The 15288-nt window shown below is 44.9% G+C and overlaps 1 protein-coding gene across 2 annotated transcripts in view; it reads left to right on the top strand.

The window, feature by feature from the left end:
- The window catches only part of PAH (phenylalanine hydroxylase), a 418172-nt gene that overhangs the window by 358528 nt on the left and 44356 nt on the right, over positions 1 to 15288 (top strand). For both annotated transcript variants that reach the window (XM_069629925.1, XM_069629926.1), the window contains 2 exons: positions 6549 to 6684; positions 8192 to 8261. In XM_069629925.1, coding sequence (XP_069486026.1) covers positions 6549 to 6684; positions 8192 to 8261 — 206 coding nt within the window. The remainder of the gene's footprint in view (positions 1 to 6548; positions 6685 to 8191; positions 8262 to 15288) is intronic.

The raw sequence follows: 15288 nt of genomic DNA on the forward strand, positions 1-15288 counted from the left end.
AATGTGACTTCAATGGTATGATCAGAATGATGTGAATGACCAACGGCTGCAAAGGAATGGTGTGATAGGATCGGTGTGATAGAGATGTTGTGTTAGTTGAATGGTGGGAATGATAATAGTGCTAACTAGGGATGGTGTGATAGGAATTGTCTGTGATTTAAATGGTGTGTGATTTTAATGGTATGATTGATTATAGTGTTGGACATGGATGGTGTGATAGAATGGCCTGTGATATAAATGGTGTGTGATTGTCAAGGTATGATTGATTATAGTGTTGGACAGGCATGGTGTGATAGAATGGCCTGTGATATAAATGGTGTGTGATTGTCAAGGTATGATTGATTATAGTGTTGGACAGGCATGGTGTGATAGAATGGTCTGTGATATAAATGGTGTGTGGTTTTAAAGGTATGATTGATTATAGTGTTGGACAGGGATGGTGTGCGATATAATTGGTGTGATTTCCAAGGTATGATTGATTATAGTGTTGGACAGGGATGGTGTGATAGAATGGTCTGTGATATAAATGGTGTGTGATTTTCATGGTATGATTGATTATAGTGTTGGACAGGGATGGTGTGATAGAATGGTCTGTTATATAAATGGTGTGTGATTTTAAAGCTATGATTGATTATAGTGTTGGACAGGGATGGTGTGATAGAATGGTCTGTGATATAAATGGTGTGTGGTTTTAAAGGTATGATTCATTATAGTGTTGGACAGGGATGGTGTGATAGAATGGTCTGTGATATAAATGGTGTGTGGTTTTAAAGGTATGATTGATTATAGTGTTGGACAGGGATGGTGTGTGATATAATTGTGTGTGATTTTCAAGGTATGATTGATTATAGTGTTGGACAGGGATGGTGTGATAGAATCGTCTGTGATATAAATGGCGTGTGATTTTCATGGTATGATTGATTGTAGTGTTGGACACGACACGGATGGTGTGATAGAATGGTCTTTGATATAAATGGTGTGTGATTTTAAAGCTGTGATTGATTATAGTTTTGGACAGGGATGGTGTGATAGAATGGTCTGTGATACAAATGGTGTGTGATTTTAAAGGTATGATTGATTATAGTGTTGGACATGGATGGTGTGATAGAATGGCCTGTGATATAAATGGTGTGTGATTGTCAAGGTATGATTGATTATAGTGTTGGACAGGCATGGCGTGATAGAATGGCCTGTGATATAAATGGTGTGTGCTTGTCAAGGTATGATTGATTATAGTGTTGGACAGGCATGGTGTGATAGAATGGTCTGTGATATAAATGGTGTGTGGTTTTAAAGGTATGATTGATTATAGTGTTGGACAGGGATGGTGTGTCATATAATTGGTGTGATTTTCAAGGTATGATTGATTATAGTGTTGGACAGGGATGGTGTGATAGAATGGTCTGTGATATAAATGGTGTGTGATTTTCATGGTATGATTGTTTATAGTGTTGGACATGGATGGTGTGATAGAATGGTCTGTTATATAAATGGTGTGTGATTTTAAAGCTATGATTGATTATAGTGTTGGACAGGGATGGTGTGATAGAATGGTCTGTGATATAAATGGTGTGTGGTTTTAAAGGTATGATTGATTATAGTGTTGGACAGGGATGGTGTGATAGAATGGTCTGTGATATAAATGGTGTGTGGTTTTAAAGGTATGATTGATTATAGTGTTGGACAGGGATGGTGTGTGATATAATTGTGTGTGATTTTCAAGGTATGATTGATTATAGTGTTGGACAGGGATGGTGTGATAGAATGGTCTGTGATATAAATGGTGTGTGATTTTCATGGTATGATTGATTGTAGTGTTGGACACGACACGGATGCTGTGATAGAATGGCCTTTGATATAAATGGTGTGTGATTTTAAAGCTGTGATTGATTATAGTGTTGGACAGGGATGGTGTCATAGAATGGTCTGTGATTTAAATGGTGTGTGATGTTAAAGGTATGATTGATTATAGTGTTGGACAGGAATGGTGTGATATAATGGCCTGTGATATGAATGGTGTGTGATTGTCAAGGCATGATTGATTATAGTGTTGGAAAGGGATGGTGTGATAGAATGGTCTGTGATATAAATGGTGTGTTTTTAAAGGTATGATTGATTATAATGTTGGACAGGGATGGTGTGTGATATTGTTGTGTGATTTTCAAGGTATGATTGATTATAGTGTTGGACAGGGATGTTATGATAGAATGGCCTGTGATGTGAATGGTGTGTGATTGTCAAGGTATAATTGATTATAGTGTTGGACAGGGATGGTGTGATAGAATGTCTGTTATATAAATGGTGTGTGATTTTAAACCTATGATTGATTATAGTGTTGAACAGGGATGGTGTGATAGAATGTCTGTTATATAAATGGTGTGTGATTTTAAACCTATGATTGATTATAGTGTTGAACAGGGATGGTGTGATAGAATGGTCTGTGATATAAATGGTGTGTGGTTTTAAAGGTATGATTGATTATAGTGTTGGACAGGGATGGTGTGATAGAATGGTCTGTGATATAAATGGTGTGTGGTTTTAAAGGTATGATTGATTATAGTGTTGGACAGGGATGTTGTGTGATATAAATGTGTGTGATTTTCAAGGTATGATTGATTATAGTGTTGGACAGGGATGGTGTGATAGAATGGTCTGTGATATAAATGGTGTGTGATTTTCATGCTATGATTGATTATAGCGTTAGACAGGCATGGTGTGATAGAATGTCTGTTATATAAATGGTGTGTGATTTTAAACCTATGATTGATTATAGTGTTGAACAGGGATGGTGTGATAGAATGGTCTGTGATATAAATGGTGTGTGGTTTTAAAGGTATGATTGATTATAGTGTTGGACAGGGATGGTGTGATAGAATGGTCTGTGATATAAATGGTATGTGGTTTTAAAGGTATGATTGATTATAGTGTTGGACAGGGATGTTGTGTGATATAATTGTGTGTGATTTTCAAGGTATGATTGATTATAGTGTTGGACAGGGATGGTGTGATAGAATGGTCTGTGATATAAATGGTGTGTGATTTTCATGGTATGATTGATTATAGTGTTGGACACGACATGGATGGTGTGATAGAATGGTCTGTGATATAAATGGTGTGTGATTTTAAAGCTGTGATTGATTATAGTGTTGGACAGGGATGGTGTGATGGAATGGTATGTGATATAAATGGTGTGTGATTTTAAAGGTATGATTGATTATAGTGTTGGACAGGGATGGTGTGATAGAATGGCCTGTGATATAAATGGTGTGTGATTGTCAAGGTATGATTGATTATAGTGTTGGACATGGATGGTGTGATAGAATGGTCTGTGATGTAAATGGTGGTGGTTTTAAAGGTATGATTGATTATAGTGTTGGATAGGGATGGTGTGTGATATAATTGTGTGTGATTTTCAAGGTATGATTGATTATACTGTTGGACTGGGATGGTGTGATAGAATGGTCCGTTATATAAATGGTGTGTGATTGTAAAGCTATGATTGATTATAGTGTTGGACAGGGATGGTGTGATAGAATGGTCTGTGATATAAATGGTGTTTGATTTCATGGTATGATTGATTATAGTGTTGGACAGGGATGGTGTGATAGAATGGTCTGTTATATAAATGGTGTGTGATTTTCAAGGTATGATTGATTATAGTGTTGGACAGGGATGGTGTGATAGAATGGTCTGTGATATAAAGGGTGTGTGACTTTCATGGCATGATTGATTATAGTGTTGGACAGGGATGTGTGATAGAATGGTCTGTTATATAAATCGTGTGTGATTTTAAAGCTATGATTGACTATAGTGTTGGACAGGGATGGTGTGATAGAATGGTCTGTGATATAAATGGTGTGTGGTTTTAAAGGTATGATTGATTATAATGTTGGACAGGGATGGTGTGTGATATAATTGTGTGTGATTTTCAAGGTATGATTGATTATAGTGTTAGACAGTGATGGTGTGATAGAATGGTCTGTGATATAAATGGTGTGTGGTTTTAAAGGTATGATTGATTATAATGTTGGACAGGGATGGTGTGTGATATAATTGTGTGTGATTTTCAAGGTATGATTGATTATAGTGTTGGACAGGAATGGTGTGATAGAATGGTCTGTGATATAAATGGTGTGTGGTTTTAAAGGTATGATTGATTATAGTGTTGGACAGGGATGGTGTGATAGAATGGTCTGTGATATAAATGGTGTGTGGTTTTAAAGGTATGATTGATTATAGTGTTGGACAGGGATGGTGTGTGATATAATTGTGTGTGATTTTCAAGGTATGATTGATTATAGTGTTGGACAGGGATGGTGTTATAGAATGGTCTGTGATATAAATGGTGTGTGATGTTCATTGTATGATTGATTATAGTGTTGGACACGACATGGATGGTGTGATAGAATGGTCTGTGGTATAAATGGTGTGTGATTTTAAAGCAGTGATTGATTATCGTGTTGGACAGGGATGGAGTGATGGAATGCTCTGTGATATGAATGGTGTGTGATTTTAAAGCTATGATTGATTATAGTGTTGGACAGGGATGGAGTGATAGAATGCTATGTGATATAAATGGTGTGTGGTTTTAAAGGTATGATTGATTATAGTGTTGGACAGGGATGGTGTTATAGAATGGTCTGTGATATAAATGGTGTGTGATGTTCATTGTATGATTGATTATAGTGTTGGACACGACATGGATGGTGTGATAGAATGGTCTGTGGTATAAATGGTGTGTGATTTTAAAGCAGTGATTGATTATAGTGTTGGACAGGGATGGAGTGATAGAATGCTCTGTGATATGAATGGTGTGTGATTTTAAAGCTATGATTGATTATAGTGTTGGACAGGGATGGAGTGATAGAATGCTATGTGATATAAATGGTGTGTGATTTTAAAGCTATGATTGATTATAGTGCTGGACATGGATGGTGTGAAATAACCAGGCCTTTATGAAATGCTGCACATGACTAAATCTAACTATGCTTCAGTCCTTCTTCTTCCAGACCCTCGTGCACTACAGTTGCAGCCCCCCACCCTGGCGGCTCAGCATGCAAAACAACAAGCATCTGCAATACACACTGTTTGACTACACCCCCCCCTAAACATACATCACCCTCAGCCCGAGTGGCACCTCCAACAGAATACAGCTGAGTCCCACGCAACATTCCGTCCAGCCATTCCCATAGCCTCTCTCTTATGAACCCTCTGACTCCCTTCCTATTTGTCACAGCACCCGCCCCCACACCTGATAATTACAGGCGGCTGTTGGAGGCCTGGACACTCCCTAACTGCCTTCTTCATGGCTATCAATGCACACACGCATTTCACCACCCCTTTCATCACTTCTCAATCCTCCGACTACGGTCTTGCAAAGGGGGTTAATCCCGACAGCGCTTCGAGGCCAATCCAATGGCAGTAGGCGCTATAAAAATGCTAAATAACATAACACTCTGAGCAAGCAAACAGATGTGGCCACATTCACTCTGGTGGCTGTTCCCACGTGCTGTTGGATGGAGTAGGGCGTGGTGGCCCCTTCATGGTGGAAATTCAGGGGAATGGGGCATTTTGAAGGATGTCGGGCCAGCAGCATTGGCTTAACTAGTTCCATGCCTTTGCTTCAGTGCCTCTGCAAGGACGTGCACTCACATGCATGCGTTAGCAGCAGTGCAGTGGCATCTTGTTTGGGTTTTTTAGAAATTGTGGTGCTTGTCCCCCCACCTCTGCCCCTTTTGGTTACCTTTTTCTCCTCCTTCTACCCATGTTGTCTTAACCCTTTCCCCTTTTTACATCGGTTTGGCTCGTGGACTGGTAAAAACGAGCACAATTGATGCACGGGTGCCTTTTACTGTGACTAAAAATGGGACGGTAGCCCTCCTTGCACTCTCCCCTTTTCACATTGGCTGGGCTCAGGTAAACTGATGCTAATGCATTTATGTAAGTGCTGACGGAAAGATGTTCTCCCGTTTATACTGCCAGCTGGGTCGTGCTCTAATGTATTACAGTGGCCCCGCACGGGCACTTTCCAGCGGCTCTTCTGACCAGATCCAGTGGCCCTTGGAAGCAGTGCGAGCCTGAGTGCAGTGGGCCCTTACTCAGTGAAAGGCAGTGCCCGCCCACCTGCACCCGTCCTTCATGAGTTACACGGCCCCCAAGCCCCCAACATGGACCAATAGCCATCCTTTGAAAATCCTGTCCCATGTACAAGGTCTTGAACGCTGGCAACCTCAGTGTAGCTTCAACTTCGAACTTTCTAGAACGTATGAATTCTTCCAGAAACATAACTAGGCGATATGTCAGTGAATTTCTGCCTGGGATCTGGACAGCCCAGAAATGAAGAACCACTGGGAACTCTAATAAGGGCATTTACTTACCTAATGTGTGTAGGCAGCTCGTTTAGTTCCCTAACTTTGCTTTTTCATCTGAATTAACCGCAGTAACTGCTTTAGGGCAAAATACATTGCTCAAATTGATGTAAACGCAAGAATGTCTGAGTTGAATTGCACAGTGAGAATATTTGTTGTGTTTTTGTCTTCCCGTTCCAGCGTGCACAGGCTTCCGGCTCCGCCCCGTGGCCGGCCTACTATCCTCGCGGGATTTCCTGGCCGGTTTGGCGTTCAGAGTCTTTCATTCGACGCAGTACATCCGGCATGGATCGCAGCCGATGTACACCCCAGAGCCGTGAGTCCTTCAGAACCTTCTAGCACCATGCACTCTATTGGGGTGAATTGAGCAGGGCCGCGCAATGCACAGCATGCCCCAAAGCCGCGGCCCAAGGCTCCTCTGCACTGCTCAATGGCTAGACCGAGCTGGCGGAGCGGAGGTACCTGGGATCACTCTGCCACACTCGTTTTCCATTACCGCCACTCGCTTTGCCATATCAGGAGCGGGGGGAGCAAGCAGTCATCCCTGTCATGGGGTCCCGTAGGACTCCATTGGGGTTTGGAGGAATTACCACGTGCCGTGTATCCGCTGCTGATAGGCCCCAATATTGCCAGAGGAAATACCTGAGGTCAAGTGCTCAGGTATTTCCTGTGATTTCCCTCCAAACTTGAAATATGGCGGGCAGTAAAAGTGCCATCTTTCACCACTAGGGCCACCCTCATAATGCTGGGTACTGCCCCCTTCATGCAGAAGCTTTGAAGACTTGCCCATCGGCCAGCGAGAGATCTGAGTGGGCAGCAGCTCGTGGTAATGAAGGGGGGAGTACCATGACCCCCCCACCGTGGTGGCAGGAGAGCGCCTTATGATCTGATTAGAAGAAAGCCCCCCCCCACCTCCTGGGTTTCTGGGGTTCACTCCCACTACAAACACATTGCCCAGTAGCTCAGATAACTATTTTGCGAACCTATTAATTATGACTGTTTCTAATGAGAATTGCACATTTTTTTTAAATAAACATTTGTCAACAAGCATAATACAGGGTACCACAGAAAAGAGAACGTGTGTAAAGTGTCTGCACGTTTTTACAGAATCCTTGTGCCTGTCCCATTTGCCTGTAAGTGACTGGGATGAGCAGAGGGGCAGGTGGGGGTCAAAGAAGCGATATAGCAGGTGGGAGGGCAGGTGGCATGCCTTCTGATATGGCAACACACTTGAATTATATTTCATTTAGAAAACCTCAAAATCCTTCCAATTACGTCCATCGCAGCTACTTTCCTTTGGTTGCGCACGTGACAGGAGGGTAACTTTACAGCTTCTGGCCCCCTCGCCACCTCGCCTCGGAGTCCTCGAGCTGCTCCTTTTCCCCCAGAATGCCCCTCACAGAGCACGTGCTGGTGGGTACCTGCTCGGGTCAACCAACAATCCCTCTTCTCTGGACTAGTTTATCCTGAGGCGACTGAAATCCCCTCCGCCAACACCATGCAGGGCAGTGCCCTCCGTGATGCCTCACCTGTGACTCTGCTGGCTAGGGCTGATGGGAGTTGTAGTCCAAAACATCTGGCGAGGCAGGGAAATGTGCAGGCTCTGGCCAGCCTCTTCATTCCCTTTAAAGGTGCACCTGATTACACGTTTACTTTAACATAATGCAGTTGTGTGTTGCATTCCTTTCGATCGGCTATTTTACTAAAACATGTGAACTGTGCAGTATCTCGAGGTCATGCGTACTTGATTTTTCCCCAGTTCTTTCTGATGTGCACGTCTTTGTTCAGTGGCATTATACTATGTTATTCTGTACCCCCTGCAGGGACGTCTGCCACGAGTTGCTCGGACATGTGCCACTGTTCGCGGACCGCAGCTTTGCTCAGTTTTCACAGGTGAATCCTACACATATTGTCAGATGCGTTTGGTGCTTTATGCTGCTCGGAAGCCAGTGCTACATCGGCACTTAAGTGGGCCATTCACGTAGAAGAAAGGAGAACACATTCAGCTTCTAGATTTGTGCAAACCACGTACTTTAATGCCTGCATTCTGCCTCTGTACAAGGCCCCCAGTACCTGGGCAAAGGATAGCAGTTCCTTTACAAAAGCCAAGACTGTAGGCTTTGCCAATGCTTGCTTTTGACAGGACTTCAGTGCAAGGAACACACAGGGCTTATACATGAAGTGGCTGAAGGCATAGTTGGTAAAGAGTTTTGGATTGCCCGTATAGTGTGATTACAGGTGCAAATAAAGCAATACATCTCAGAAGACTGCTTTGCACACAGCCTGGCAGGCACTTTGAGCACAAAGATTGAGGGTGAGGCTTGAGCAGAGCGAGCTCTTGAGATTCCAGGAGGATGTGTTTTGGAGGGTACGGACAGGAACTGAGTGGACATGGGCATATCGATTAGCTTGGCCCTGGGCAGTCAATGGGTGGGCAGTTACCAAACAAAACCTACGAGCTGTGGTTCCCTCCTCATATGCCATCTCTCACCAGCTCTAAGCTAATGCAATAGTTTGGGCCTATATGTGGTGCTTTAGCACCCCCCACTAGCCAAAACTAAAAATTGTGATGGTAGTGTTTCAGCAAAACAAAAGAGGTGATGGCTGGAAGGCGTAGAATTAATCTTAGCCTCTGGCATTGCTTTGGGCAACCCTCCAGACCATCAGTCTTTGCCTGCCAAACCATTACAAAATGGGAAATACCATATGCAAATCAGGCTTGGCCCCACCCCAAAAGGGGCAGTCCTGCCTACCTGCTTGATCACATTCCTTCTGCATAAGAACACAAGCATACTCAGACATGCTTCAGCCTTGTTGGGCCTCATCAGGAGTAGCTTCGGTTTCTAGACACAGGAGGCACGGGAACCACGTCTGGGCATTCATGTCCCACTCGGGGTGACAAAGCAAAAACAAAGAGGTGATGGCTGGAAGGTTTAGAATTAATCTTAACCACTGCATTGCTCTGGGCAACCCTCCAGACCATCGTTCTTCGCCTGCCAAGCCATTACAGAAGGGGAAAGACCATATGCAAATCAGGCTTGGTTCCCACCCCAAAAGGAGGGTGCAAGAAATGACAAGGGGTGGAGCGTGGGATGGAGTCTACATAACACACATCTCAAAATCAACCGGCTCAACATTACCCCATGATACACCCATTTACCGAAAATGAAAGCAGCTTTTATCGTCACAGCCAATGCCGGGAATCTCACTGGCCGTCACTTCCCAATATTCCATAGTAGAGTCGGCACTCACAACCCCCCCCCCCCGCACAGCCCCCTGTCTTTAGCCATAGCCACCCTTTATGCACAGAAGCTGGAACTAGGAGTGAGCGACCTGTGGAGAGGGGGGGGGGTCACGCCTTCAAGCTGCCTGGCCTCAGAATCCAAGCCCTGATTAAGAGCATGGTTGGGGGGGACTAGTGGGGGACCCGAAATCTCCCTCAGCTTTATATACTATTTTGCTCCCACAAGAGCAGAACTGTGACTGTTTGAAACCTAGGGAGGCCACTCCCTCCTGTTACTGCCCCCAGCTCACCTTACAGGGTCTGGTCCCTTCTCATGACTAAATGGTTGATGAGGTGGACAGGACTAACATACTCAAGAGTCTAGAACTTCAGCCTGTCGACCACTTACTAACGACCAGTGGGCCCATTGCCCCCTCTGGAACTTAAAACACCAATGTACACCCTTAGCCATTCTCGGTACATCCGTAGCACCCCCCTTCACACCCTAATCCATGCACGGCGTACCCCGGACATACTCTGGGGTGGGAAGAAGCTCTTTTAAGAGGAGGGAACTGGAGAGATCACAGTTCTTAACACAGAGGTGGGATAAGCGGTCTGGGGGAGTTGGGTAGGGGCATCCGGATGGGCAAAAAGCTGCCTCCAACTGCCCGGGGATTGTGGACAGCTGATGTGACTGGGTGTGTAATGTCTTGTAATCAGGGGCAGAGCCAGTCCCAACATTGTGGGTGGCAGGGCTTGATGGCAGTTTTAAAAGCTGGTTGTTACCCCCCAACCCACCCCTTTCTTTGGCCTAACAGATGTATCTTTTACCCCAAATCACCAGAGGCATACCCAGGAGTGTGTAACAAGTGGGGCCTGCAGCTAATGTAGTGGAGCTCATCCTGTGCCCCCGGCCCAATGTGCAGGAGTGACCGAGCATAGGGGGGGCGCAAACCAATCAAAGGAGTTCCGGGGTGTACTCCCCCTGAGAATACTTTACAAATAATGGGTTAAAATGGTGCATTTTACAAGGTACTTTCTATGATAAATTAGGTAACAACCAACACAGTTTTCAATCGGTTTCACAGGGTAAAACATGAACACAGTGCTTTAGATGCCAAGTCACGAACATTGCACAGGAACAATTTCCATTGTTACAATGCCTTTGCCTGCTATATGCCAGTACTCTGCCAGTGTAAAACACATTTTCATATGGATTTTGCAACCCATGTCCATTCTGGTGCACTTATATATGCCAGTATTTCCATGGAAGAATATACTCATGTTTGTTTTCCCCTTAATGGCAATAATGATTCTATAACAAAACATATTCATGCTGGCTCTACCAATATATACCAGTATCCCCCGTAATAACATACTCCTGCTGGCTCTGCCAATATATACCAGTATCCCCATAAGAACATACTCCTGCTGGCTCTACCAATATATACCAGTATCCCCGTAAGAACATACTCCTGCTGGCTCTACCAATATATACCAGTATCCCCATAAGAACATACTCCTGCTGGCTCTACCAATATATACCAGTATCCCCATTAGAACATACTCCTGGCTGGCTCTACCAATATATACCAGTATCCCCGTAAGAACATACTCCTGCTGGCTCTACCAATATATACCAGTATCCACCGTAAGAACATACACCTGCTGGCTCTGCCAATATATGCCAGTGTGCCCCCGTAAGAACATACTCCTGCTGGCTCTACCAATATATACCAGTATCCCCGTAAGAACATACTCCTGCTGGCTCTGCCAATATATACCAGTATCCCCATAAGAACATACTCCTGCTGGCTCTGCCAATATATACAAGTATCCCCCGTAAGAACATACTCCTGCTGGCTCTGCCAATATATGCCAGTGTGCCCCCGTAAGGACATATTCCTGCTGGCTCTACCAATATATACCAGTATCCCCGTAAGAACATACTCCTGCTGGCTCTACCAATATATACCAGTATCCCCGTAAGAACATACTCCTGCTGGCTCTGCCAATATATGCCAGTGTGCCCCCGTAAGAACATACTCCTGCTGGCTTTGCCTTAATACCAGTTACAAAGAATCCATGCCACAGTAAGAAAACATGTCCTGGCTGGCTAGCCAGTGAAATACCTCAGCAGCGTGAGAGCTCGCTGTTGCGATCTTAGTGTGATCTGCAGGTCACAGTTACAAATCCTAGCAAGGCCAACTCAGCCTTTCATCTTGCAGAGGTTGATAAATGAGGACCAACCTTAGTTCAGTGATAATTGCATGTACGTATGTTCTCTGTACAGTGCTTTGACAAAAGTCGGCTGAGTCTTTCGGCCCTCGGGAGTCCCACACAAGCCCCAGTATATTCCAGGACGAAAAGAGTTTGTAAATGAACAGCCAAGAGGTAGGACTTCGGGGATCCAAATGTGAATGCCTGATGGGCATAAGTCTCAAGCTTTTGGGGACCGGCCAAGTAGTCTAGTGCTACACCCACGTCATGCCAAATGGACTTCTGTTCAATCCTTCTCAAATTAAAATCCAGCCATGACTCTGGTACTCAACTAGATGGGACTTCACCATCCTCTCCATGTCCCTAACCACACGTTTTTGGAGAATCTTCTAGAATGCACCACCGCCCGACTCAGCAACGTGTGTCGTTGCCCAAACAACCATATATACTGAATATCTTAGCCGAAACGCACTGGCTGTAATTTTCCAGAGCGTTAGAAGGGAGGGCAGTCCTAAGTCTAACCCTATCGCCTCCACCGGTACCCTTGCCAGTAGAGCCAAAAGGGGCAGCAAGATCTTTCCTTCGAGCCTATGAAGCCGATCAACTGCCCTTAGCGGGAATAGTTCCAGTGCATAAAGTGTGCCCGGAATGATAGAAGCTCTATAGGCAATGAGTTTTGCCTCAATTGAGGGGCCATTCTGTACATCGACAATTCTTTTAAGAGACATCCATTTGTACCAGCCCCTCTGCGATATCCCCTCGGCCAAACGTGATGGCGATAACAATGGCCTGATAAGAGCAAGCAAATGCTTATACTCTCAAACCTGCTCTAACTGAACACCACCTAACCTCCACACAAAAGACAGTGCACCATAAGCCCCTTTCCCACAAACCATTATTTTAGTTTTTTGAGGATTGCGGCTGAGGCCATGATGTCTTGCAAACATGTAGGACATTAAGTGCGATCTCTGAAGACCCAGTGGTGTGATGTCCAGGATCACCATGTCGTCTGCTTACGTCAGACATGGAATGGCGTCCCTACCATACCACAGTGGGTGGTTCTCAACCGCCCTCAAAACTAAAGGGAGCTCAGACGTATATACATTATAGAGCAGGGAGGCCAAAGCGCACCCGTGCTTCAGCCCCCGGTCAGTGCTAAATGATTCAGACAGCTCCCCTTCTTGGGACAGTCTAACCCTGACCAGTGCTTTGATGAAATACAAGAGTGTTGCATCTATGCCCCAAGAAGCCAGCTTTTCCCAAAGTTTCTTTCTTATTACGCCATCAAAAGCGGCTGAATAATGAACGAAGCATAGATCTAAACTGCACCCGAATAGCATTGCATGTCTGAGATCAGGTTTACCAGGGTCCATATAGAAGGGTGGTCCCGCAGCCTTTCCTGAAGCCCGTCTGCTGCAAATTCAACAGGCCCTTCTCCCTGGCCCACGCGGACAGCAGTTCCAAACGGAGGTCTGCAAATAATGTGGAACTGCCAGGAGAGTATAGTTAGATGGTTGATTTTGCGGTCCCTTCTTGTGGACGGGGATAAGAATTGATGATTTCCACGTGAGGGGTATAACCCCCGATTCACATATCTGATTGGATAGCATGAGGAGGAGTGACGCCCACCATTGCGGGCCACCCTTTAAGACCAAGTTACACAGACTGTCGGGGCCCGAGGCCCTAGAAGCCTTTGACCTCATGATACTGTCTGCCATAGATCTTTCTGCTTCCCTCAAGGCCAGATCCCCATCCCGCCCATAAAGCTTTTCTATGTGTTGCCCCCGCCCAGAAAGCTCACTAGTCTCCACACCTGCCCCATGACTGCAGAGGAGATGCCAAAAGTTTTTGGGATCATGGGTCTTCAGGAAGTTTATACTTTTACAATCTAGATTGCTCGCAGAGAATTTATACCCCTTCAACCAACTCTTATCTTATCCTGACTACTGATATAATATGGGTTTTCTCCCTCCCAGTTAAAGAGCGGTTTCTCTTTGTCCTCTGCACCACTACATTCAGTTATTTTTTCTTTTTAAACATACCACTTCGTCAGTGCCTGGCAAATGCCTTTGCCATGCCTACACAAAAGCACAAACTGTTGACTTTGCCAATGCTTGTTTTCTTATTTCCGTCCGGACCTCTAGGCCCTACCCTATCTATGCCTCTGCACCTCAAAGGCTATTTAGTAAATGCTAATTATTGGAGGCGTGAGCCATCTAAAAGGTGAGCCCAGCAGGTAAGCCTTTAATTTCAACATTTCAACATAGGCGCTCTATTGATGATGCAGTGACAGTCTTTTGTCCTCTGCCGTAGGCGCTCTATTGATCTTGCCTTGACAGTCTTTTGTCCTCTGCCTTAGGCGCTCTATTGATCTTGCCTTGGCAGTCATTTGTCCTTTGCCTTAGGCGCTCTATTGATAATGTATTGACAGTCTTTTGTCCTCTGCCATAGGCGCTCTATTGATCCTGCCTTGGCAGTCATTTGTCCTCTGCCATAGGCGCTCTATTGATCTTGCCTTGGCAGTCTTTTGTCCTCTGCTTTAGGCTCTCTATTGATCTTGCCTTGGCAGTCTTTTGTCCTCTGCCATAGGCGCTCTATTGATCTTGCCTTGGCAGTCTTTTGTCCTCTGCCATAGGCGCTCCATTGAGTTTGACTTGGCAGTTTTTGTCCTCTGCTATAGGCGCTCTATTGATCTTGCCTTGGCAGTCATTTGTCCTCTGCCTTAGGTGCTCTATTGATAATGCATTGACAGTTTTTTGTACTCTGCCATAGGCGCTCTATTGATCTTGCCTTGGCAGTCTTTTCTCCTCTGCCATAGGCGCTCTATTGATCTTGCCTTGGCAGTCTTTTGTCCTCTGTCATAGGCGATCTATTGATCTTGCCTTGGCAGTCATTTGTCCTCTGCCTTAGGCGCTCTATTGATCTTGCCTTGACAGTCTTTTGTCCTCTGCCATAGGCGCTCTATTGATCTTGCCTTGGCAGTCTTTTGTCCTATGCCATAGGTGCTCTATTGAGTTTGCCTTGGCAGTCTTTTGTCCTCTGCCATAGGCACTCTATTGAGTTTGCCTTGGCAGTCTTTTTTCCTCTGCCATAGGCGCTCTATTGATCTTGCCTTGGCAGTCTTTTGTCCTCTGCCTTAGGCGCTCCATTGATCTTGCCTTGGCAGTCATTTGTTCTCTGCCTTAGGCGCTCTATTGATAATCTATTGACAGTCTTTTGTCCTCTGCCATAGGTGCTCTATTGATCTTGCCTTGGCAGTCATTTGTCCTCTGCCATAGGCACTCTATTGATCTTGCCTTGGCAGTCTTTTGTCTTCTGCCATAGGCGCTCTATTGATCTTGCCTTGGCAGTCTTGTGTCCTCTACCATAGGCGCTCTATTGAACTTGCCTTGGCAGTCATTTGTCCTCTGCTTTAGGCTCTCTATTGATCTTGCCTTGGCAGTCTTTTGTCCTCTGCCATAGGCGCTCTATTGATCT

Source organism: Ambystoma mexicanum, chromosome 12, assembly GCF_040938575.1.
Source record: "Ambystoma mexicanum isolate Mex_15411 chromosome 12, UKY_AmexF1_1, whole genome shotgun sequence".
Taxonomy (NCBI): Eukaryota; Metazoa; Chordata; class Amphibia; order Caudata; family Ambystomatidae; genus Ambystoma; species Ambystoma mexicanum.